This window comes from Monodelphis domestica, chromosome 2 (genome assembly GCF_027887165.1).
Source record: "Monodelphis domestica isolate mMonDom1 chromosome 2, mMonDom1.pri, whole genome shotgun sequence".
In the NCBI taxonomy this organism is placed as follows: domain Eukaryota; kingdom Metazoa; phylum Chordata; class Mammalia; order Didelphimorphia; family Didelphidae; genus Monodelphis; species Monodelphis domestica.
Genome location: NC_077228.1, coordinates 156,117,646 through 156,144,435, shown reverse-complemented (window position 1 = coordinate 156,144,435; position 26,790 = coordinate 156,117,646). Strand labels below are relative to the sequence as shown.

At 35.2% G+C, this 26,790-nt stretch overlaps 1 protein-coding gene across 1 annotated transcript in view; it reads left to right on the top strand.

Annotated features, from left to right (window-relative positions):
- Positions 1-24,412, top strand: part of KCNK1 (potassium two pore domain channel subfamily K member 1) — a 61,836-nt gene extending 37,424 nt beyond the window's left edge. The window contains exons 2-3 of the mRNA XM_001368981.4: positions 16,763-17,158; positions 20,828-24,412. Of these exons, the coding sequence (XP_001369018.1) occupies positions 16,763-17,158; positions 20,828-21,087 (656 nt within the window). The 3' untranslated portion in view covers positions 21,088-24,412. The remainder of the gene's footprint in view (positions 1-16,762; positions 17,159-20,827) is intronic.
- The last annotated feature ends 2,378 nt before the right edge of the window (positions 24,413-26,790 follow it).

The following is a 26,790-nucleotide window of genomic DNA, read 5'->3' as shown; positions in this document are numbered from 1 at the left end:
TATGAGAGGCATAGTTTTTAGAAATAGGGAGATGATTGTCCCCCCTGTACTCTGCCCAAATCAGATTGCATCTGAAGCATTTTTTTTAAATTTCCAAGTATCACAGTTTAAGGACATTTATAAACTAGAAGAGTATCCAGAGAAGAGCAAAAAAGATGGTGAAAGGTCTTGAGTCTCTGACTTTATATAGAATAGAGTGAAGGAAATGAAAATCTTTAATTCAGAGAATAAATGACATCTAATAGCTATTGTCAGATATTTTAAGAACTGCCAGATTACTTGTTCTATTTGATCCCAGGTATCAGAGCAAAGAGCCCAAGAGAGAACTGGTTGCAAGTTTCAGAGTCCAATTAAGGTTTAATAACAAAAAAAAAAACAAACTTCCTAACAACTAGTATTGTATAGTAGAGGCATGGGCTGCCTTGTAGAGGCTGGCTGACTCCTTGTTGTTGTGTTATGTCCTAGGGAGAATTCCTTTCATGGATAGTTTGGACTGCAGAGACCCTCTCCAGTGCTTAAATTCTGTGATTTTTGTGACACCACATGTTTCTGCACTGGAATCTTGATCAGGAAAATGAATTCAAGTTTACCTTGCTATGACTTTTCTTGACTCTACAGTAAGTACTAGTTCCTGTCCAAAATGAGTAGCAGCCCCTGGAACACTGTTATGATTTGTAGTCCACTTTAAGGTGGGCAGGGGAGTTGGTTTAAATCAGAACCTTTAGGCCTCTTTACCTGAGGGTTTTAACACTTATCCAGCTCCATCTGCCCAGTGCTACATCTCCAGACTGAGGTGGAATTGGATTGACCTATAGGAGGAAGATTTTTTGTAAAGAGAGTAACTGCTGCTTGTCATCATCCTTGCACACGATGGCAATCTTTTCCACTGGGCACTGTTCCAGGCTATCCCTGGGGAATGACAATTTAAGTACTCTGTTGTCTGCACAGCATTCAAGCCTGGGGTAAAATGCCAACAGCATGAATTTAAACCCTTTTTTAAAAGGACATTATTAGGAAGCCTTTAAAATATAACAACTTTAAACCTTCTGTGACAGTGTCTGCCAGATGATGATGTCAAACCCAAAGCAGCCCCTAAGAGGAGTCAAAGGTGGGAGCAGTGCCATGTAAAGACATTGAAACTTGAAGACAGGATCTGCTGTTCCACTGGGGTGGTACTTTCTGACACTGTGACCTGCCTTCCCTCAATTACCTTGTATGTTGAAATGTGCAAGCCACAGGTCAGCATTAACATCTAGAAATCCAATGCATAATTCAGCCTCAGGTAATGGCTACTTCTTTAAGATGCTGTAGGCTTGTTGGGCTCTGGGACAGAGAATGTAGCTTTTTCTAGGTCAGCCATTTTTTGAAAAGGTATGCTTGTTCCCTCTGGGGTACCAGGAGATAGAAATATGAATAGGTAACTAGCTTTCATGAAGAGAAAACAATAAGCCTTGTGCCTGTTGATGACTTTTGTTATAAAATAGTTATTTTTGCATATGGTAAATGGCCTTTTCTGAATCATCTTGCTTCTTGGTCTCCTTAGCATTTGACATTATTGAGCCCTCTCCTTCTGGAGCTCCCCCTCCTCTCTGGGTTTTCATAACACTGTCTTCTTTCAGTTCTCCTTTATTTACAAGACTTTTCATGTAAATAAATCATGAATCATCATTCATTTCAAGTTAAGTCAAGTTAACAAACATTTATTAAGTATTCACTATGTCAGGTACTGTGCTGAGAGCATCAAGGATAGGAAAAAAAAAGACAAAAGACCCCCATCCCTTTTCTCAAGGAGCTCTTAGTCTACTGGGGAAAGCAACTTGCAAATAATTATGTATAAACAAGATATGTATAAAGAAAATATGTATAAACAAGATACAAGATTATGTATAAACAAGATAAACAGTTATCATAACCCTAATTGTGGATGTACCCAAAGGTTTTGTCCTAAGCCCTTTTCTCTTTTCCTTCTATTTTCTATCATGTGGTGATTTCTTCACCTCCTATGGATTCAATTGTTACCTCTATTGCAGATCTGTATGTATATGTATGTGCATACTATATGTAGTATGCTCTTGTCTTTCCCCAGAACTCCAGTCCCATAGCATCAACTACTTAGTGAACTAGGTGGCATGGTAGACTATAAAATATTGAATTTGGAAGTCAGAAAGACCTTGGTTCAGATATTTAAAAGCTGCAACCCTGGATAAGTGACAATTTATTTTCCTCATCTCTAAAATAGGGTTAAAAACAACACATTTTGTTGTGAAAATCAAATGAGCTGATATTTGTAAAACGTTTTGCAAACTTAAAGTGCTATATAAATGCTATTATTGTTGTTGTTGCCACCCAATAAATATTTAAACTAAGTGTCCCTTAGCCTTGGGCTCAGCATATCCAGAACAAATTTTATTATCTTTGCTCCTCTCTCCTAAATCCACCCTTTTCTGAAATTTCCTATTATTATTGAAGAAACCATCAAAGTTCACAACCTTAGTGTCATCCTAGACTCTTGACTCTTACCACTGTCACTTCTACTTCCACTATATCTCTTATATCTGTCCCCTTTTTACTTAGACAGCCACACCCAGCTACTAGTACATTCTTCCTCAAAAAGTTGTTTTGTATCTTTTTTGCATATGCCTTGCAGTTCAGCTGGAGACTCTTGCCTTCCAAACTTTCCACACTCTTTGGTAAAAGGATGATAATATAAATTGTTATATTTATGTATATAATACAGTGTTATTATGTAGCAAATGAGGTTATATGTATAGAGTATTTTGTATTCTTTGAAGTACTAGACACAAATTATTATTGGTATTCAATATAATAATAGCTAGCATTGATATGGTACTTTAGGTTTGTAAAATTCTTTATACATGATTTCCACTTGTTCCTCACAACAACCCTGGGAAATAATTACTATTATTAACCTCCATTTTACAGATGAAGAAACTGAGACAGAGCTTAAATGACTTTCCCAGGGTCACACAGCTAGTAAATGTCAAAGACAGGATTCAGACTCATATCTTCCTGTCTCCAAGTCATATATTCCAATTATGTGCTACATATTACACTATCTGGTTACCTCTATTGGTTAACTTCATTGAATGAACTTTGTTTTAAAATATTACTTCTGTCTTTGTCAGCAACAGGTAGCCTAGAATTTGAGAAGGAGGAAATTTTTAGACACTTTTCAGTTTAATGTCAGATTTAAAATAGGACCTAGAATGCTGTAGCAAGGAAACCAGTGGCCTAGGCATAGATTCATAGCCATCTAATGATCAAGGGTCAAGACCATAGAAGAATATAAAACAATATTTTTATAGCAGTGCATGGTAGGCAAAGCAGTAGGCAAACAGATGTCAGGGCACAAGCCCATGGTGATCAGAGCAGAAGTGAGAAGATGCCTTGAAAGAGAGTAACTAGTGTGAAATAACTAGTTCTGTGAATGAGTTTGACCACAACCTGTTACAACTTAAAAAAAAATTTTTAATGGATAATCAACAAGCATTTTAAAAATACTAGGTGGCACAGTGGATAGAGTGCTATGCCTAGAGTTACATCTTTGGGAATTAAATTTGGCCTCAGATACTTACTAAGTGTGTTAACCTGGGAAAGTCACTTAACCCAGTTGCTTCCATTTTTTTCATCTGCAAAATGAGCTGGAGAAGGAAATAGCAAATCACTCCAGCATCTTTGCCAAGAAAACCCCAAATGCGGTCACAAAGAGTTGGACACAACTGAAAATTACTTAACAACAATAGCTATGTGCCCAGCACTAGTTAGTCAGCTTATAAGTAGAAAAATTTTGAACTTTGAGCCAAAGGGATCTGAGTTCAAATTTTGACTCTGACAATACCTATGTGTCTGTGGGTAAATTGTTTTCTCTTGAAGCCTTAATATATTCATCTGTAAAATGAACTATATCTATACTACTTCACTCACATTGTTATCATGAGGAAAATACTTATAAATGGCATATAAATGTGACAAAGATGACACAAATCAAGGAGATAACATAACTCACATAGGAAGTGAGAGAGAAGGTGAGGACAGATACTGATCTCTTTGATTTTTGCCTTGTAAAAACATTTTTTTAATGCAAGTATTCAAATGAATGTTATTTTCTCCAGCTTTTGTCTTTATGTAATTTTTCAAGTTGTATTCTAGAGAAAACTAAAAGAATCAAAATTTTGATTTCTTTGCAGTTATTACATTCTGGGAATCCTCATTGTTTCCTACGGTGGAGTTCATCTATTTACCACATTCATTGTTAAGGGGTTATTTATACAGGCATCCCTTCTTTTTCAGTACTTAAACAAACAAAAACCAGCTGAACTTTTCAAATAGATTTCTGTTTTGTAGTGTTTTCAACATACAGTAATGTATTTTTCCCTGTTACCAAAAAGAGAGGCTATTATTCTTTCAAGGCTTCAAGGTAGTTTAATTAGTAAACGTAATGGATTTTTACTGATTCAATTTGAAAAGAAATTATTTAAAATGTGCTTGTCTCCCTCCCTCTGTGCTCTAAGCACAATGGACTGAACTGTTTAGTCTTTTACTAGAGGAGAAAATGATTCCTTTCGATTCTTGGCTTTTGATAGAATATATGGAACTGTATCTTCTTTTATTCAGTAGATCTACTGTCCAAAAGTTGGGAGTTCATATTAAGTACTCCTGATGAGTATGCTATTTAAAGAGATCCTTCATCATTTCTTTTGTTATGTGACTATTTAGCCCCCAAATTATATATTTGTAAATTCAGTTTTCATTGTTTTTACGAAGGAAAAAAATGCCTGAAATTCAAACATTTGTCTAAGTCAGAGTTGATATTTATGCATGATGACATGTTTTGGGTATCATACTAGTCTCTGACCTGTTGTGTCAACTCTTCTTGATAATATCTGATCTGTTTCTCTAATCTATTTTCCAAGAGACATTTATATTCTGTCAGTCTAATAAGTCATAATTAATAACATTCTAGTGAGTTAAAGCCCATAGGGAAGGTTTTACAAGTTATAGTTTTGGAAACAATAACAAAAAAGAATGAAATTTCAGATGATGAATTAATAGCATTTTCCTGATACATAACCAAATTCACAATAGAGCAAGACAAGTAAGTAGCATTGGGAAATATACCATTTTAGTTCTTTTCCTATTTCCCTTTTCTATAATCTTTTTTTTAGCTTAAAAAAATCAAACACAATCCTTTTCCCCATGCCACAGAACTCAGGCAAAATATTAGGTCTATAAAATTGGAACTCTAACTGAGAATGTGATTAAGTCACCTATTTGTATGCATTTAGATTGGTGAAGCTGAATAGGCAGGTTTTGCAACTAATGAATTTAGTTCAGCTCTGATGAAAAGAAATTAAGTCAACATTTCTCATGCTAGCTATTTTTTTAATTTCCCGTCTTACTCTGTCCTTGGCAATAGCAATATACAAGGGGATTATGACATAATTACAATGTTTCAAGAGGGATATTAATATTTTTATAATTATATGAGTACTTAGAATTCTAAGAAAACAATAAAAATGCTTAGCATTTGTCCTGCGTATTGACCTTTTCCCAGAACTTTTCATTACTTTTATAGCTTTCAGGAGTGAAAGGGGCCATGTTCAGTAGATTTCATACCTGGGCAGAACCTTTTTGTGTTCATGATAAAAGTCCTATCAACCTGATTCGCCTTATAGAGAATAGATAGAAAATATGTATTTGGAAAGGATGCCCACCACAAGCTGCCTCATGCTATGTTCAGATTTAATGAAGTTGGAGCTAATATTGTTTCCCTATAAATGATCCCCTCATTTTTTTGTAGCCTAGAGCACTTGGCAACAACAATTCTTGCTGGCATGCCAGTTTGGCCTTCAATGGTCTGAGAAGGAACAAAATGAAAGAGGCAGGTAGCGTCAGTCTTCTGTGTGCCCCCAAGGCAGGAGGACAAAAAAAGGTAAAGTACTTGGGAAATTAAATGTCAGGCAATCTTATTGATACAGTGTATTTAGGAAATAACACTGTGTTGTAGGAACCCCTTGATATATGGAGAAAATATAGTGTGGTAGAGAGGGTAAGGACTGAACTAGGAGTTAAGGTTCTAATCCCAAGCCTATTACTTAAGACCTCTAAAACTCTGGACAAGCCAATGAATCTTTTATTGGCTTCAGTTTTCTTATCTGTAAAATGAAGAGTTTGCTGTGGGTTATCTGCACAGTCCCTTCCAGATTTAAATATTATTCTTTGAAAATATTCATAGCCTCTAGAATCCATCAAAAAACAATTTTATTTCATTTTCATAAACATTTATGTGTGCATATAAACTTATATTTCTCTCTATGTACACATATATATTTATACTTTATACATAAGTATACACATTTATACTCATGCCCATGTGTGTATATCTTTGTGCACATAGATATGATTAGTTGATTGTATACATGGACAACAGCTATATGTATATTCATGAGGATACGCACATATATGGTATATATCTGTTTATGCATATACATATGCACTGCTCATATAGATAGCATAACAGAAATGTATGTAAATCTATAAACATACATGTAGAGATAAATATATAGTGCTTATATATGTACAACCCACTAATATATATGTACTTCTGAGAAAGAAAGAGGTTTTGCATGTGGAGAAGTAGACAGCTTTCAGGAAGATCTCAATTGAAGTCCCACCTTGACCCTGGCTGTGAGACAAGGGCAAGTCTTTTGACTCTCATTATCCCAGACAGCTCTCTTAGACTATAAATTATATAGCAGGTGCCAGTCTACATCAGTAAAGGGAATTCCTTACTGAGGTCTTTAACCTAGGTAATCCTGGCTTCCTGCTTAGTCTCTCTATCCATTATTCTACCCAGTCTCCTGTATTTTATAAAAATAGGAAAATAGGCATAAAAGTGAGTAGTTATTAATATCATCCTGATCACCTTTTTAGTAATAATGATAATAATATACCTAGCATTTACATAGCACTTAAGGTTTGCAAAGCACTTCATATAAGCTATAAAAACCCTATGAGCAAGTTGCTCTTATTATTCCGAATTCATAGGTGAGAAAACTGAGAATCAAAGAAGTTTACTAAGTAGTCTAGAATCACATAGCTAGTCAGCTAATAAGAACTGAGGCAGGATTCAAACTTGGGTCCTCCTGACTCCAAGGCCAACTATCTACTCACTGTGCCAACTTGCTATCCAGAGCAATCACCATCCCACCCTGCTTCCCTCACATACTTTATGATGCTTCTTCCCCAATCAGAAATAGAGGAAAATGAGTTTTGCTTTTGCCCCAAATAAGCCAAACAGAAGAAATTATAAAACTTAGTCTTCTAATGAAGAAAACAAGAAGACAAAAGACCATTCACATTTTTGTGAATAACATTCTATGGAACAGGGAGAAAGGTGCCTACTAGGAAAAAAAGGAAAATATGTGATGGAAAAATGCTAGTGATTAAGTAAAAATAAAAGCCAGTTAGAAAAATTTAATGCCAATTGTAAGTAAAGTAAAATTCAAAACTCCCTGAATAAGGTACTGTGTATTTAAGGTTTTAGGGAGGGCCCTTGCTGACCAGCGAAATTGATTGTTACATTTATAGAAGCTGTTGTTTGGTTTTGTAGCTTCTATTTTTATCCTTTACAGTCCCCGGAAGCTTCTTTGTGACTGTGGAGGTGACCCTGGGATTCTGAAGACAGTGCCAACAGAGCACTAGCCTCTAGCCTAGGGATATGAAAAGGTTTCTACTATGGACCTAGTAACAAAAGATCTATTACTGAAAAATCAGTCCAGCAAAGTTCTTTACAACTCATTACTAGGTTAGCTGCAAGATTTGGGGTTTTTTCCAGAACTTCTTAAAATAATTGTCTAAGGTAGAGACATTATCATCTATGTTGCTGGAAGTTACCATGATGGTGGGTACCACATCTATTCAACTTTGTGCTGCGGGTTGCTGGCTAAAGTCATGGGAACTAGAGTTGTAGATCAACAATCTATATCTGGGGACTGGTCCATTCAGATTTTCACCAAACACTGACTTACATGTGCCCACCAGCAGCTACAGGATGAGCTAATATAATTTGCAAGTCTGAATGTTCTTTCTCAGTTATTAGATAACAGTGAAATCGCCAATCCTATTTAATGCTGAAAACCTTAGCTACTTATACTATTGAACTGAATTTTTTTTTTCTTTTCACCATTTGGAGCCTAAAAAGTATCTTTATAGTTTGTCTAATTCATTCTCCTAGATCTTGACTATCTCTTGATTACTTTAACTTGATTACTTTGAATACCTTAAGAATCCTGCTTCACCTTCATGTCAAAATGAGGCATTTAAGCAGAACTTTCATGAAGGCTCCCAGTACATTTATGTGGGAGTAGAAAAGGAAAAGGGCTGGCAATATGACTAATATTCTACTATTGGAGCCATTTAACACTTAGATGTTCTGCAAAGTCCTTTTTTCTTTCTGAGCCTTATAACTACACCATTTTACTTATGCCAGTGATTGCCCTAGAAGCCTCACTTTCCAGAGTCATTTGCAACTTCATTACAAAAAGTATTTTTATCCTATTTACACTTTCTATTGAGATGATGGTTTCACTAGTAATTTTTCAACACCTTCTCTATTCTTGTTTTCTTAACTGTCACCTGGTCTTTGTCTAATTCCCCTCACTGATGCAATAATTGCTACAAAAATCTTTTTTCAAATAGTTCCCTATTGGGCTTTAATCCTAGTTCCTTTCTTAGGGCTTAATATCTTTTTTGTGCAATTGACACATATCCTTCTGTGTATCCTGGGGACCCATCTGTTTCTGTTCAGTCCAGGGATATACCATCTCAAATGAAACCCATGTCTGTACTCTAAACATGGCAAAGAGAATTAATTATCTTTCAATGATCTTCTCCTGCCTGACTTTTACATCAAAATGAGCAGTACCAATGTTTTCACCAGGATTTCCCAAATAAGAATCACTAGGGACTTGGAGCTCATTTTAATTCATCTCATTGTCCTTTGTGTTTCAGATGGGCCTTTTCCATGGCCATATCCTTTTACCTTTATTTTTACTGTATCTTAAGAAGCCATTTCTTAATCTTAATTCCTTATAACAATTTTATTAGCCCAAGTGTCAATTCTCTTTCCTTTGCATACTATACTTTCTTTCTTTTTACATGTCCTTCAGTATCATCCCCCTCTGCAGTTAATGCTCAGTGGTACTGCCTAAGTGTGACTCTTGTGTTCACATTTCTGAAAGCCAACTGTCCATAAATCAGAGTTAATATTTTTAACCTCTTCATAGTTGTTTAAAGATCACTCCATGTCCCAAGTTTTTTCCTGTTTTAAGAAGCAGAATTCTTAGAGATTATCTTATTGTTAATTGATTAAAGAAAAAATCTTGTTCGCCTTCTGTTCTAGATATCAGCAAAAACCATAAAAGTAAAAAGGGTGGAAAATTGATCTTTGAGATGCCATTAGATATATAGAACAGTGAATTGCAAAGAGAAAAAATGACAACATTATGGATCTCATTTTTTCCACCCCCCCCCCCCTTTTAGCCACCTTTTGAGTAAACTTGCTCACTCCTGCCTTCCTTAAATTATTCTAATTGTAGCTGGACTCTTCTCTCAATAAGCATATCTCCTCTGACTGGCAAAAGTTGCCAAAGCTAGTGAGATGGGAATGTCAGGAACAAGCAATTGAATTTATGCAAAGTATTTAGATTTGAGAATTTAAAACTTAAGGATGGTGGAACCCCTTTGTAAGGGACAGAGTATGTATTAACTGGCAGTTTGTGCTTAAAGTGGAATCATACACTGAATAGTAGAGAAATGGTGTAAGACAATGTGATCTCAAGTATGGAGCCTATTCCAATCTTCCCTCAATCAGACTCTTTGCCTAGCTGTTAGTTAATTACTGTTACCCGTGATTTTGAAATAAAGAGGTGGATTAGGAAATTTTAATTAAACTTTGGATTACAATTTTCCAGTCTGGGTTACAGAAGAGAAAACAAAGAAAATAGATTTTTTTTTCCCCAGTTGGAATGAGATTCTAAAGACATCTTTTTGGTATACAAATCAAATAAATTAAATGAACATATATATGTATATATACATACATATAGTTACATTTAATATAGGCCAAAAAAAGGAAAGGATTTTATAAGGAGCCTAAAGTTTTTATATATATAAAAAAAACATTTTCCCCTCAAGGTTATGTAGGGAAGAAAAAAGTCACAATAGTGTGAGAATTCCTTACAGTCCAAAGAAATTCTCCCTGACTTTTGTATAGAATTACCATATGATTTAATAGTTGTATCACTTGTTACATGCAAAACACTGTGGTAGGTGCTAGAGATATAGAGATAAAAACAAAATAAATTCAACCATCAAGGAATTTGCATTCTGATGAGATAATACAACATGTAATTTTATAATTAAATACAAGATAGTTTGAGGAGGGAAGAAACCTTAATTATTAAGGGAGGCACTATGCATCTGTGTCAAGCTCACAACTTCTCTTGTTCAGGGTTATCTGTTGCTTGTTTTTTGTACAATTCTATTGAGTGGGCCAACTCAGTTTTTGCTTAGTACCTGGCATAAAATAGATTTATTAAATGCTTGTTAATTGACTAAACAGTGCTCAACAAACTATTCTTTTTTTTAAAACCTTTATCTTCTGTGTTAGAATCCATACTATATACTGATTCTATGGCGGGAAAGTGGTAAAGGCTAGGTAGTAGAGGTTAACTGACTTGCCCAGGGTCACACAGCTAGGAAGTATCTGATGTAAGATTTGAACCCAAACTTTCCCATCTCAGACTTGCATCTCTATTCACTGGGCCACCTACATGCCCCTGGAGTATTTTTTTTCAATTCAGCCTTCTAGCAGATTGGAAAGGTAGCCGATAATTGTGTGTGTGTGTGTGTGTGTGTGTGTGTGTGTGTGTGTGTGTGTGTGTGTGTGTAAATATATATATATATATATATATATATATATATATTTATAGTGTATCCCTTGGATAGTGAAAGGATACCATAGGAAGAATGATTGAAGTAATATTTATCCTAAAGAAAAGAAGTGTTTTTTTGTTTAAGTAGGTGGGGAGGGAAAGAGAATGAAGAGAAGAAAACAGGAACTTTGAACATAGTTGTCTTCAGAATCATAGAATATGAATTGGAATAGACCAACTGCTATCTAGACAAATCTAAAACTGAAAAGATTCCCTACTATAACATATTTAGCAAGTAGTCATCAATCTGACCAATCTGACATTGAACATCTTCAATGAAGAGAAACTCATTAACTCTTATGGTAGCTTATTACTTTTTATTTTTTTTTACATAACATTCTAAACAATTTAACAGTTTGCTACCACATCCTCTGTATGTATACATCTTCTAACTAATATGATAATGATAACAATTTTTAAGTTATAGATATCATATTTCCATGTAGGAATATAAACAATTTGATCTTTATGAAGCCCTTACATTTTTTATCTTTCTTATTTGCCTTTTTGTGCTTCTCTTGAATTTTGTATATGGACATCAGATTTTCTATTTAAAGTCTGGTCTTCAGGAATACTTGGAAATCTTCTGTTTTGTTAAATAACCATAGTTTCCTCTGAAAGACTATAGTCACTTTTGGTGGGTAGGTGATTTTTTATTGTAAATCAGTTTACTTGCCTTCCAGAGTATATTCCAAGTCTTCCCATTCCTTCAACATGGAAGCTGTCACATCCTGTGTAATCCTGACTGGCTTCGCAATATTTAAATATTTCTTTTCTAGCTGTTTGAAGTATTTTCTCCTTGGTTTGGGAGCTCTTGAACTTGGCTGTAACATTGGGAGTTGTCATTTGGGGATTTATTGCAAGAGGTGATCTGTGAATTCTTTAAATTTCTATTTTAATCTCTTGTTCAAAAATATCAGGGCAGTTTTCTTTGATAAGTTCTTATAATATGATGTCTAGACTTTTTTTCTGATCATGGCTTTCATATAGTACAATAATTCTTAAAATGTCTATTTTCCAGGTCATTTGTTTTTTCAATGAGATACTTAATATTTTCTTCTATTTTTTCATTCTTTTGATTTTGTTTTATTTTCTGATGTCTGGTGAAGTCATTACCTTCTATTTGCCCAATTCTAAGTTTTAAAGACTGAATTTCTTCCATGACCTTTTGATCATCCTTTTCCATTTGGTCCATTTTGCTTTTTGTGAAACTTTTTCTTCATTGCATTTTTATGCCTCTTTTTCCAGTTGACAAATTTTGCTTTTTAAGCTGTAATTTTGTTTTTGTATTTAATTTCTTTTTCCCATTTTTCTTTGGCTTGTCTTATTTAAGTTTTGAATTCCTTTTTTAGTTCTTCCAGGCCTTGAGACCAGTTTCCATTTTTTTTTTTAAGTTTTGCATGTGGTTGCTTGGATCTCACAGACCTCTAATGACTCTGCTTTCCTCTTTGTCTCCATAAAAATGTTCAGGCCTTAGGTGTTTCTTTTGCTGTTAGCTCATTTTCCCAGCCTTTTTTAAGCTCACAGTCCCAGCCTAGGGACTGTGAATTTTGAAAACTAATGATTGTTTCCTCTCCTGATGATTTACAGGATTCAGCACAGTGAACTATTTTGCCCTGGGGCTAGGTCTTCACCAAAGTGAAGGCTTGAAAGGACCAAGCACTATGGACTTCTGGGACTCACTGTGGGGTGGTGCCAGGGCGTGAGACTTCATGGGTGTAGATCTGGAATGTAGGTTTTTTTGTTGTTGTTGTAGCCAGGGTCCTGGGATCCTGGGATTTTCCCTTTGCCCAAACTCAGAACCAGGCACAATAGGTAGGGGTGGGGAATGGCCAAGCCAGTACTCCTCTGTGGCAATTTTGCTTCTGGTTCCCACTTATCCTGTGAAAACCAACTCTCTCTGCCTACCTTTCAAGTTTTGTTCAGCAGGAGAATCCCCCCACTCTGCCTTGCTATTGGTTTTTAACTCCTGTTGTTTTAAGCCACTCTTTAAAGATTGAATTGGAAGGATTTTCAGCACAATTTCAGCTTGCACTGCCGCTAAGCCCCCAACTTGGTTTACCTTATTACATTCTTGAATAGCTCTAATCATTGATTTTTTTTCCCTAAAATCAAACTGAAATTGCTTCTTGGAAATTATTATCTACTGCTCCCGATTCTAACCCCTTAGGGGACAAAAGGAAGTCTTACCCTTTTGCCACAAGACAGGCCTATAAATATTTGAAGACTGCTCATAACCCATAACCCGTCCACCTCAGCCACTCTCCCTGAAGCCTTTTCTTCTCCAGCCTACAATTCCTAGATTGAAGAGCATTAGATTTGTTTTGCTTGATCCAAAGGGCAGAAATAAGATGAGGAAGCCAGTAAGCATGGGGTACAAAGAAGGGCAAAAAATATGTTCCCTGCTCATAAAGAGGTTGTATTTGAATGTATGAGACAAATGAAAGTAACTACGAACATACAGAGTAAAGTATAGATGGAAGGTAATCTGAGAGGGAAGCCAAGTGGTACAGTGGAAAGAATGCAGGACCTAAAATCAGGAAGATTCAAACCTCCTAAGTTCAAATTTGGCTCTGGACATTTACTAGCTGTGTGACCCTGGGCAACTCACTTAAATCTTTTTTCCTCAGTTTCCTCATCTGTAAAATGAGCCAGAGGAGGAAATGGCAAATCACTTGCCAAGAGAACCCCAAATAGGGCTCTAAAGAGTCAGACACAACTGAAAAAAGCACCAAGCAACAAAATCTTGGAGAGGAGGACAAAAAGAAGTCCTCCTGACAGAAAGAAGAATGAAATCAAGTTGTAGAAAGGAAGATTTTGACTGGATATGAAGAAAAATTTCCTAATCCTTAGAATTGTCCAAAAGTAGAATGAGATGCCAAAGGTAGCTGTGGGTACCTCTTCATTAAAATCTTTCAGACAATGGCTAAATGATCAATTATTTCATGATGTTATAAAGGGGATGAATTTCTATTTATTTAGGTTAGATTAAATTAGGAATTCTTATACTGGTGTCCATGGATTTTAGGAATTTCAGAGGGTCTTGAATTAAAAAAAAATTTTAAACCTATTTTTCCTAATCTAACATTTTAGCATTTCTCTCAATTATGGATATCATAAAATGTTATTCTGAGAAGTATCCATAAAATTCACTATTCTATCAGAGGGGTTTATGACACATTCCAAAATTTTAAGAACTCCTAAATTAGGTGATCTTTGAAGTCCCTTTCAACTGAGAATTCAGTATAGTCATGGGCTAGGTTATATGGAGATTTGTTTAATCAATTTCCAAGTCTTTTTTTTCCTGACCAACATGTTGGGCCAAAAATTATATGAACAGTGTGACCAAAGGTAAAGGTCACCAAATAACATTTTATTGTGTTATTTAAAAGTCTTCATGCTTGGTAATTGCTTCCAACAGGATTATAAATTTTAAAAAAGAGAGAAAAGAACTCTGTAGCATGATTTATCTAGAGGTTCAATTGATTGAACTTGGATAAATTATTCATTATTTCATTAAAATTCAAGCAAGCCTGAAGGTTTCCATCCGATGCATTAAGTTGTCTAATATGGAGAAATTGCTGTAGATTCATTGCATAAGACAATTCTTCCAATATGCTGTGCTTTAAATTTGCAGCAAATTCAAATGAGATGTAAATTTTGAATTTTGTTTTCCATTAACTAAAATTGTTTATATAGACCCCAGGAGAAGCAAATGGCTTTCCCAAAGATCTGCAGACTGTTGCCTTTTTAATCTGTTGGTGGAAAACACTATTTAGTATGTATGGTGATGGCACATAGCAAGGGCTTAATACTTCATTAATTCCTTCATTCAGAAATGTATTATTGCTGAGAAAAAATTCACAGTTCTGTAGTCTTTTAAAAAATAAAAGTATGCTCAATATACTACTAATTTCTTAAATATTGATTTCAATTTGCTTGAATATTAACAAATATTAATCAAATAAGTGGGTTAAAATATAGTAATCATAATTTGCCAGCATTTGAGGTCATAAAAACATGCTCAGTGAATGGAGGCAGTGTGGAGAAGTAGAAACTGCACTGTACTAAATAGTCAGAAGGTCTAGGTTCAAATCCCAGTAGAATCTTGGTCACATCATTTAATTTCCATTCTCAATTTCCTTCAGTGCAATATGGAAATAATTATATTTGTATTATATGCCTTATTGTAGAAGGCAAGAAAATAAATAGTTGGGATCAGTCATTCAATAAGCATTTATTAAGTACTTACTTGGTACCATGCAATGTGTTAAGTGCTAAAAATACAAGAAAGGCAAAAACAGTCCCTGACCTCAAAGAGCTTTCACTCTATTTGTGAAGACAACATGTAGAAGACCAAGTAACATAAGATACATACAAATTAAATAGTGGGTAACCTGAAAGGAGTGAAATATGAAGCATGGCTGGGTCTGACTAGATAGAATGAGCTATGGGGCATACATATTAGGTTGACATAGTCTCTAGAGAAAGAATTCTAGATCTGAGAGGATTAAGTTTCCCAGGAGGGGGAAGTGGCAAGCAGTATTTCATTTGAGCCTCATAATAACCCTACAGGGTAGGTACTATTATTATCTCCTTTTTATAGATGAGGAAATTGAGACAGAGGTTTAAGGTTTTGCCCAGAGTCACATTGCTAGTAATTGTTTGAGGTAGGATTTGAATTAAAATGATAATGGTGGTGGTGGTGGTGGTGGTGGTGGTGGTGGTGATACTTTTCATTCCTTCAATAAAGTCCTTTTCTTATATATTACAGTTGTATGAATGTGATATTATGAGTTCTTCAAGGTTTTTCTAGTGGAATATCATCCTAGTCAGAGCTAAAAAGCTCAGTTGATATAGAGCTGACATCCATGAACCACCTTTGCTAAGTCTAGAATGTCTTAGTTATAAGGTAATTATTTTTTGGTGGAGGAGGGAGTTAGTGGAGGGAATACCACCCTGGCCAATGAAGTCCTTCACCTTTTGAAGTATGAGAACAGTATATCAATAAGTTGCTAAGTATTACCTACCTTAATATTGAAAGAACTGGCTTTGGAGAACTGTGGATATCAGATGAAATTAGGCAACATGGTATAGCGGGAAAAAATGTTGGTCTTGTAATGTTGCTTCCAACATTTATTACCTAATTTTTGGAGAGGCTTTTAGTCATCTTGTACCTTAGTTTCCCAGTGTACAAAATGGTTTGTAGGTAGTACAAAATATTTGTACCTACCTCACAGGATTTATATAAGGCTGAAATAAGGTAATGATCGCAAAGTGCTTAAGGCACATTATGTTATAAGTGAAATGGATGTGCAGGTCATCCCTAGTGGAAAACTTCCTATAGTGGTATTGCATACAAATTGATGTGGCTTTCCTTTTTGGGAGCAAGTGTCTCCACTGGCATAGACAACCCAGGTAGACTATCCCAAGGTAGGTTCTCTTACCCACCCAGGAGACCTATTAGCATTAGATGTTAATAAGTGAGCATATTTGCTGAAACAAACATAGCTTTCATCTCAAACTACCTTTGATTTCAAAACCAAATTATACCTGGAAAGGCTGAAGTGATTATTCGTTCTACAGAGGAAGCAGTGAACTTTCCAAGACCTAGGACACCCTTTCCTTAATTTTGCTTTGGAGCAACATGATTTTTCTCCCCCTGCAGAATGATCTCACCCTTGTCCTAAATATGTTTTATGTTCTTTCTTATTCTTATCTTAGTTTGATTTTTATTCCTTCAGGTTATGGACACACAGTACCGTTATCAGATGGTGGTAAGGCCTTCTGCATCATCTATTCTGTCATTGGCATCCCCTTCACCCTCCTGTTCCTGACTGCAGTGGTCCAGCGTATCACCGTTCATGTCACTCGGAGGCCTGTGCTCTACTTCCACATCCGCTGGGGATTCTCCAAACAGTTGGTTGCCATCATCCATGCAGTTTTGCTTGGGTTTGTGACTGTGTCCTGTTTCTTCTTCATCCCAGCAGCAGTGTTTTCTATCTTGGAAGACGACTGGAACTTTTTGGAATCCTTTTATTTTTGTTTCATTTCCTTGAGCACCATTGGCTTAGGGGATTATGTTCCTGGAGAAGGCTACAATCAGAAATTCAGGGAGTTGTATAAGATAGGTATCACATGTAAGTATCTCAAAAATTCATAAAAGCCAGCAGAGGACATATAACCCAAATGTTGCTTGAATCCTGACCTAATTCCATCCCCTCTTTCCCTATCCTTGTACCCCAAATTCTACTCCATCTATTGATGATTGACCAGTTTTAAAATATTTGGTCACTTTTTTTTAATTCTTACCTTGTCTTAGCATCAATTCTAAGACAGATGAGTGGCAAGGGCTAGACAATTATAGTAGTAGTCTCTCGGCAACCGAGGATGATGATTGTCTTTGTGTGCTTTCATCTGTGATGTAGATGAGTGTGCACAAAAAGCAATTGTGCGTGAAGGAGATTTAAGTGGAAAAGTCGATGCACAGAGACAGTCCCACTCTCTTGGCGTTGGAAGCCTGGGTCCAGTGCTAGACAATTGAAGTTAAGTTAATTTCCCAGGGTCATATAACTAGGGAGTCTGAGGCTAGATTTGAATTCAGGTCCTGCTGACTCTAGGTCTGGTACTCTATTCCCTGTGCTTCCTAGCTGCCCTTGATCACTTCCAGAGTTGGTCAATACCAAAAATTCTATTTCTTCCCATTTTTCCACTTTCCTACCATATCTGGCAAACTCATTAAACCAAAAGAAATTGTCATTCTTACTGAAAGTTAAGGTTCTCCTTAGAATATTTGAGAGGTCATCAATATATATATTTATTTGAGAGATCATCAAGGTCAGTATGTATCACAGACAGGATCATAGATTCGAACCTGAAAGGAAAGCTGTCTAGTTCAAATGGGAAGCAGAGACTCATAAGCTCACAAAGGTAATGAGTAGCAGAGTCAAAATTTGAACCCAGTCTTCCAGATTTCAAGGCCTTCCCTCTGTCCTGATATAATACATCCAGACTGATGGATAAGTGTTCTAGGGATTACAGATAGACTTACAGTTTACCAGTGCCATGCATTATTTATTTATTTAGTTTTTTTAAAAAGGTATATTTAAACACAAAAAAAACTGAACTATTTATATAAAATACTATACAAAATAATCTTAAATTCTAAAATTCATAATGGAGTCTATAAATGCTGTCATGTACTTTAATAAACCTAGGATATCTGATTTATCTAGACAGCAACTCTTTGTGAACAAGAAAATGAATAAATATCAGAAACTCCTTAAGACTGAAAAACTACACAGAAAGTCCCTGGCAAAGAATTGCCTCTTGGGAGCTAAAATTTCAATGACCAGAAATTATAATTTAAAACAGCTTCAGTTAGTCATAGATGTCAATTTTTTTAAGTTAGGAGATTTTTCTCCTTTAACTCATCCTACCCAAATATCTTCATTTTTGTATTTAGTTCTGAAATAGGAAATGAGGCAACTAAAAGGCTCAGTGGATAGTTTGCCAGGCCTAAAATCAGGAAGATCTAAATTCGAATCCAGTTTCAGACACTTGCTAGCTATGTGATCCTGGGCAAATCATTAAACTTTTGATTTCCTCAATTATCAAATGGGGATAATAATAGCACTTACTCTCAGGGCTGTTGTGAGGATCAGATGAAATAATATTTGTCAAGGGCTTAGCATAATGTCTGACACTAGTAAGTGCTATAAAAATGTTAGTTAGATATTTAGTGTTTTGACTTGGGCTTACATTTCAGCACCAAAAAAAAAAACCACACATTATGCTCTGAGTTTCACATGAAGTAAATGTGCTGAGAAGGTTGAGAACAGATTAGAGACTGAAGCATATTTTTATTGTCCTCAGGGTCAGATCTTGTTTGCATGTGGAGCATGAAGTTGAAAGGGAAAAATAAAGGAGAAAGATGCCCATGTTGGCACTTGACTATACTGTGGTTGGGTGGATGTGTCTTAATGTAGCATTTTTTGTGAACAATCTTAACAGATGCTATTTGCTCTGTGATTGTTTGTGCACATCACTGCTATTTTGGAAAAGAGTTCCCACACAGTTCTTATGCTTCACATACCAAATTTGCAGCTAAGATTTTGGTTGAGAGAGCCAAACTGTGTCATCACTAGAGGAAGTCATGAAATTCTCTGCATCTGTTGGAAGTCTTTAGGGGAAAAGCTACTTGATAAAAGCAAATGCAACATTCCCTCTCTCTTTTTGTTGAGTGCCTATTTATTCCAAAGGCTAACTCATAGACCTCAGGGCCTGTCTGAAAATATTCTTCTCAAGTCTTAGAATTTTAAAGGGAGAAGTCAAAGAGGAGGATGGGTAGATTTTTATTTCTTTCTGACTTTTAATTTTAGTAAAGAATTTTTCATTGAAAATGAATTTTTATTTTAGCCTTTGAAGGTAAATGTCCTTCCCTCAGCCTTCCAAAAAAATATTTTTGGAGCAATGTTTGTGACCATTTGAAGATTTTCTTTGACTATAGTTTAAAAAATATGTAATAAGTAGTGTGAATCATTCTATTGCCAAATTGAACAATGATATGCCAAATGTATTACTGAAGAATAATGAAAAAAATTAGGCCTGTTCATGAACTATGAGGAAATGTAAGCAGCTACAGGGAAGCCAGCTTCATTTCTAGCATCACTGTTGAAGAAGTTTTCCATTGGCTTAAACTATAATTACTATTATTGAACCTCTATTCCATGGGGAAAATATGGATCAAGGATTCCATATCCTACTAAAGCATCTAATTGTCTTAAAATAGCTAGGTGAAGGATTATAGAGGTTTAATCTGCTTCATTAAATTTCTTATAAAATGTTTCTCTTTTGGAGGACAGCTGGGTGGTGGCTCAGTGGATTGAGAGTCAGATCTAGAGACAGAAAGTCCTAGGTTCAAATCTGGCCTCAGACACTTCCTAGCTATGTGATTCTGGGCAAGTCACTTAAGCCCCATTACCTAGCTTTTACTACTCTTCTGCCTTGGAACCAATATACAGTACTGATTCTAAGACAGAAGGTAAGGGTTTAAAAATGTTTCTCTTTTTATATCAGAAATGAAGAGCCCTATGATGGATAATTCTTATACAAATAATGCATTTATTAAGTATTTACTACATACCAGGCATGTTGTCAAGTGTTGCAGTTACAAAGAAAAAGGAAAAACAACCCTTCCCTTCAAGGAGTTTACAGTCTATTAGATTCCATATAATCCAGTAAATACTGATAAATATGCTTCTTTGGAAATGGCAATGGGATAAACTGGTACTAGTAAAACCAGAAACTGTGGCTGAGCACGTAATACATCAAGCCATTTTTAAAAAAATCTTTTCAAAAGAATACTTCTTTTAGAACTTGAAATTTTAAAGAAAATTTCAGTTATTGTTTTCTTTCGTTTTTACATCAACTTCATTTCTATAAATGTTCTTTCTCTAATCACCTGTACTGAAAATCATCCCTTGTAATGGAAAATAAAAAAGAAAGTATTTCAGCAAGACCAGCCAACACAGCTGGTCCTGACTGTATTTGCAATGTTCTACACACAGAATCCCCCACCTCTGCAAAGAGGACATGGAAGGGAATTCTCTTCTCTCTTCTTTAGTGATCTGTTTAGTCATTCTGATTTCACATTATGATTTCCAAAATTGTAATGAAGCTTTTTTTAATAAGAATGAAAATACTGTCAATATATTTAACTCCTCAAGATGTAGTTTTTGACCATTGTTATGGCTGGGTACTTTCTAAAACCATAGTGGATGTTCTTAGAAATTTTTTTTCTCTCCCAGGTTACCTGTTGTTGGGCCTCATTGCCATGCTAGTAGTTTTGGAAACATTCTGTGAACTCCATGAGCTCAAAAAGTTTAGAAAAATGTTCTACGTGAAGAAGGATAAGGATGAAGACCAAGTCCACATCATGGAACATGACCAGCTCTCGTTCTCTTCCATCACAGATCAAGCTGCTGGCCTGAAAGAGGATCAGAAGCAAAATGAACCTTTTGTGACAGCTCAGTCATCAACATACACTGAGGGCTCAGCAAACAATTAAAAAGTAGGATTCCTCAGTCCCTTTGTCATAGCACACTTATGTCCCTGCAAGTCAGAAATAGAAAAAGCTTTTGTTCATTTTTATGGAAATATAAAAGCCAAGCTGATATTGCCACCCAAACAAATATCCATTATTTGAGGTATTAAAAACAAACAAAATGGCAAACATGGACTCAGTTGGAAAATGTGGTGTCTGGGTAGAGGGAACCTCTATCTGTAAGGCAATATCTAACAAATGAGCTTGGGCTTTGCAAATAGGCAAGAAATGTTGCAAACAATGCTACTGTGGAAAGGTTAGCAATGCTTGGCAAGAAGTAGGTTTTCTACTTTTAATTGAGAAATTTTGGGTTTGTCTTTGAATCATTTAGCAGCTGTATAGTAAAACTTTATATTTAACAGAGAGGCTTAGCAAAGTGTTTTATAATTAAGTTCCTGTGTACTATTTGCATGTACCCATCCAAAGTGATTATTTTTGTAGAATGTAAGTTAAGACCTACTATTTATAATGAACGTTTAACTAATAACATGTGTACATATGAAGTATAAATATGTTTATATCCTGTGTATATAGAAATACATATATGTGTGTGTAAATATATATATATATATGTGTGTATATATATGGTGCGTCCCTAGAATTCAATTAACTTCTTAGAACAGAATTGTAGATAGATTTTATTTTCTCTCTTTATAAAAGAAGAAACTCAAGTGCTGCATTTGATGAGTCAATATAATAGAATTATGTTTAGGACTGACTAGAGAGAGTTAAGGGCAGCAAGAAAAAAGTTTGTCATACAGTGGTATTTTGTGATATGATCGAAACATTTGTAAAAGAGTCTTTTTTCTGACTAAGGAGTGAAGAGTGTCATTTGTACAGAAGTCAAGAGAGTTAAAGATAGTTTCGTGAGGTTTTCGTGATTTGCAGCCATTTAATTTTTTTTTAAAGCACAGAACTTTTAATCAAGAAAATATTTTTTAAAAAGGTCCAATTAAACTAATTCAGTAGAGTGTTTAAAATTCATAAGACAGAATAAGCAAAAGTGTATGGCATTTGGCTTCACTTAGTGGTCTTTATGTAAGGGAAAACTTTAGCAGTATCTGTATGGACTCTGTTCACTCCTTTGTAGAAATCATAAAACTAGCATTTTTCAATGATGCCTACGGGAAAATACTAAAAGTTTCAAGTAGGAAAAATAAGTAGAACTATGTAGGCTAACTAATACTCAGTAACAGGGTAAGTAATTTTTACATTTTTGTATGTTATGTCATAAAGGGAGGCTGATACTAGAATGGTCATGGATTTGACTGTTAGAAAAAGTTAGCACTTTAGGTTATTCAGTTCAAGCTAGTTGTTACAATTTGGCCTCTTTATGAAAGGGCTAACATTTTTAAAAAAATCAATATTCAGTTACATGCAACAGTAAGCCAAGCCAATTCTTGTTTGATCACTTATGGCAGTCTCTGAAAATGGGGTCTTTTTGTTTCCATAACACCTTTATCACTCATAAAAAACACACATTTTTGTCAAATAGAAATAAAATCATTTAAAGGTATTCTGCTGAGTCTGTGGTAGATTTCCAGTAGTCAGTTCCTATCTTGGTGGACTGTGTTTTATCAGCAGAATTTCTTGTTCAAGGCTCAAACCCAAAGACTTGCCAGATCTCCTTGAAACCTAATCCCACTGCCCTCATAGGCTTATTACATTTCCTGGTGTTCTGTTACATAGTCACCTCACCTTTGCAGAGGAGAAACAAGGAAAGTTATTGGCTAGGTGACAAAGGGAGAAAGAGGAGAAACACATTTTGGATATGAAAGGGATGGGATAGTTGACAGTCCATCGTTGATTGGCACAAAAGGAAGACTGGTGGTGATGGAGAGTATAAATCAAAGTAATGATAAGTGACACTTGGGTAGTGTACTGACATTTTATTAGATGCAGCAAATGGCTTTTATTAGCCACAGCTGTCTGGCTTTAATACAAAAGAGAAAGGAGTTTATAAATATGATGAAAGAGGAGGAGGAGTAGAGGGAGGAAAAGAGCTTGCAAAGGTTACTATGTATCAAAATGGCATTAATAGAGTATTTCATGTTCCTTTTTTCTCAACACATTCATTAATTCTCTAACAATTATGGTCTGATTTATTTCTTTACACATATGGAAAGTGAGGAAAAAAAGCAAACCATTCTTTTTCTTGTTCAAATGGGAAATTAAGGGAAAGATTTCTTTTACAATTGTTTACTTTATCAATAATCAATAAAGTTCTAATTATCTTTATATAAATGGAAGTGGGATGGGATATTGGAAAATGCTGCCCTTCTGCTGCCTATATCATTGTGCAGGAATGAAATTGAATTACAGATTTTGATAGTGTGCTGGAGTATAAAAACATGGAATTGTGCCCACCGATTGACATTTTGAAGCCCTTTCATATGGGAAACAAAAAGTGTACAATGTTTAATGACCTGCAGGATGGTGTGGATTCTAAAGAAAGGCATTCTAGATGAAAAGATGGATATTCTGCTCAAAGATTTCTTTGAATCACCAGACATTTTCACTTAAACAGAATAGCAAAGATGGCTGTCCTTTGAAAAGAAGAGGGAAACTATGAAAAAAAAAGATGATTTGAAAAGTTGGCTCTGATAGAGAGGACAAAACCTATAGGAAATGTTCTGAGAATGAAAGAAAATGTCCTTTTGAGTGTAGGTATACGGATCTCTGAATAATACCATAGGCTATATTAAAGTCTCAGAGGAAAGAGATAGTTCTAGATTGGGAGTTGTCTTTGAGATAATATGGTTCAGGAAAAAGTTGTTTTGGATGAACAACTAAAGTGAAGGGCAGTGTATTCTCCCCTCTAAAAGAAAACACAGCCATTTTTCCATATACCACCCTCATGTGCCTTTTGTGAATGATTGAGACCACACCAAAACTATTTTGGACCTTCAGACCCTGAGGTAAAGGAAAAACCAGCAAATGTAAATCACCATTTTTTTTATCCTTTATGGTCATCCAGATTATTCAAAACACTTATATTAGTAGAAATTAGCATCAAGGAGCCAGTAGCAATTAATTGTTCAGAATTTAGGTTTCTGTGAACATTCTTTCCTGATTGTGTGGTATATTCAATTTGTGCTGTAATTCACTCTTTTCTGTAGAGCATTCATGCTAAGAAGAGATTTGGTAAATGTTGATTTCTACCTTTAAGTGAAATAATTAATTTTGATTTCACATTAGGAAATGTGTTTATAACTTAGTAAAAAAAAATTGGTTATAATTAAAAAACTGATGTAATAAAAGCATTATCATTGATAATTAGATGCCTACTGTATATTTAGTGAAACTAAACTGCCATGTGATATATATTTTTGTCTTCTCTTGCAGAGATTTGTTAATATTTCACACGGGCTTTTTTTTAAATCAAAATTGGACACACATACCTCTATCATTTGAGGAGGAAAACATGAAATTGTATATTTGCTAGCAAAAAAAGCTATTTTGTTGTTTATTACTTATTTTTCAAATGTCTAGTATAGGAGTACTTTTCTTCCTTTCTAGCAACCTCAGCTTTCAGAAACTCAGCCAAGAACCCAGGAGGAAGCAAACAACAAAATTCTGAACAACCAAAATAAATGTCATATAGTCCATGCATAAACTTTATATTCTTTACTCATATAAAAGTCCATTGGTCACTCAGTTATAGGTATTCATTCTTATCCTAGCCATATTGCTGACAAGTTTGATTATCTGATTCCTCTTCTTGGAGCAGATTTCTAAAAGATAGAAAATACAAGAGGCAAGAAGAAGTGACCACTGAGAGTAAGAAAAGACAGAAAACCAATTAAAAATAAAATAAAACTAATAGGCATAAGAACGTAGAAATCAGTGGTCTAGGTCTAGCACCTTTTAGTGTGTGTATAAATTACTCTTTAACTGTTGAAGGCATACATCACTATTTAATATAATTCAGCATTGATGTTCATAGTGATGAGCCTTAGTTGTCAAGGAAAGTTTAAATTCTTTTTTTTTTTTTAAACCCTTACCTTCCGTCTTGGAGTCAATACTGTGTATTGGCTCCAAGGCAGAAGAGTGGTAAGGGCTAGGCAATGGGGGTCAAGTGACTTGCCCAGGGTCACACAGCTGGGAAGTGGCTAAAGCCAAATTTGAACCTAGGACCTCCCGTCTCTAGGGCTGGTTCTTAATCCACTGTGCTACCCAGCTGCCCCCTTAAATTCTTTTTAATAAAGCAAATAGGCAACGATTTTCATTGAAAAAATTTTAAATTGAGGGGAAGTTTGGGTACTTAACAGGGACAAATTATCTGGAGAACCCAATTATATGGAACCACTTATTCCCCAATGATATCAGATAAGTAAGTTATTTAGACCTTAACAGTCCTTTTTCCTTGAAGATGATGCTATGCTTAATAATTTTTTAATAAGTAAATTAGAATGATGTATATACAGTTGAATGAATTAGATGTTTTTCAGAGGTCACTTCTAGCTCCCTGATTCTCTAAAAAGCATGATATGGAAAGTGTTTTCACCATGGTATCAGTGCAATTAAACTTTTTTTCCCCCTAAGTACTAATAACATAGCAAATCTATCGGGCACCAGAAATTTAGACCTTAACCATGAAGTTGTCATGGTCCAAGACAACAGCACATTTGGCCCAGATTTTTTACATTGTTTCATTATTCACCTCTCCATAGATAGATGATGTCAAAACACTTTGTTTCAAGTACTTAAATTAGCTTGGGATACCTGTCTTTGATATGTCTACCTCCATTATGAAAACTAAAGTTCCCTTTTGCTGTTGTCAATAACCAGGTACATTGTGTTATGCATCACAATTTAGAACACTGTGACCTTAAAACTGGAACCATGCCTATTATTATTACAAATTCAGCAGTGACCATGGTCGACTTTAAAGGTCACTGCAGTTTCCTCTGAGTGCACTGCATAAATCCCTGGTCCTCTTGGTTATTCTAAACCAAGGTATTGATAAAGAACAAAACAGTTCATAGTGGGCTTTCAGAATGGTATGCTTTAATTCTGTCATGCAATAGATTTATGTACCTTTTCCCTCCAGAATTTGGAAAGCTGAGAAGATTGCTTAGGCTGTTTTAAATATCCTTCTACCATGTTTCCATGACTAAACAAAAGCAGAAAACTGAGGTAACTACAAAGTCATTAGGACAAAAAAGCCTACTGTGGTGTCTCCTTCAGTATGATAGTGGAATAAGCAAAAGAAGGATGTTTAGCTTAGTTTAGCTTTATTGATACATGTAGAACAAGTCAAGGTCATAACCTTGATGATGCCATTAAGCATATTTAAAATGCTGAATTATTGGAGATTCTTTCCCCCACCTCAAGAGAGACAAAATGAGCCAGGACAATAAGCATAATGTAAAGGAGAGCCGGGGTTGGCATCCTTGCCCTACCAATTTATCACCTATATGACTAGATAAAAGTTTAATTACCTAAATTGCATCACCTGCATACAAGGACGGCAATAGGTGAGAGCTACTTAATAAGAATGTTGTATGAAATAATTGAGTGTTGAACTGATTATAAAGTACTTTGTTATATAAGGTGCAACATAATAAAATTATTCTTATATCCCTTGCTTCATTGCCTGAATATAACATTGGTAGAGGTAAGTGCCCCAAATTTCAATAACAGAAAACTAATTCTATTGACAAA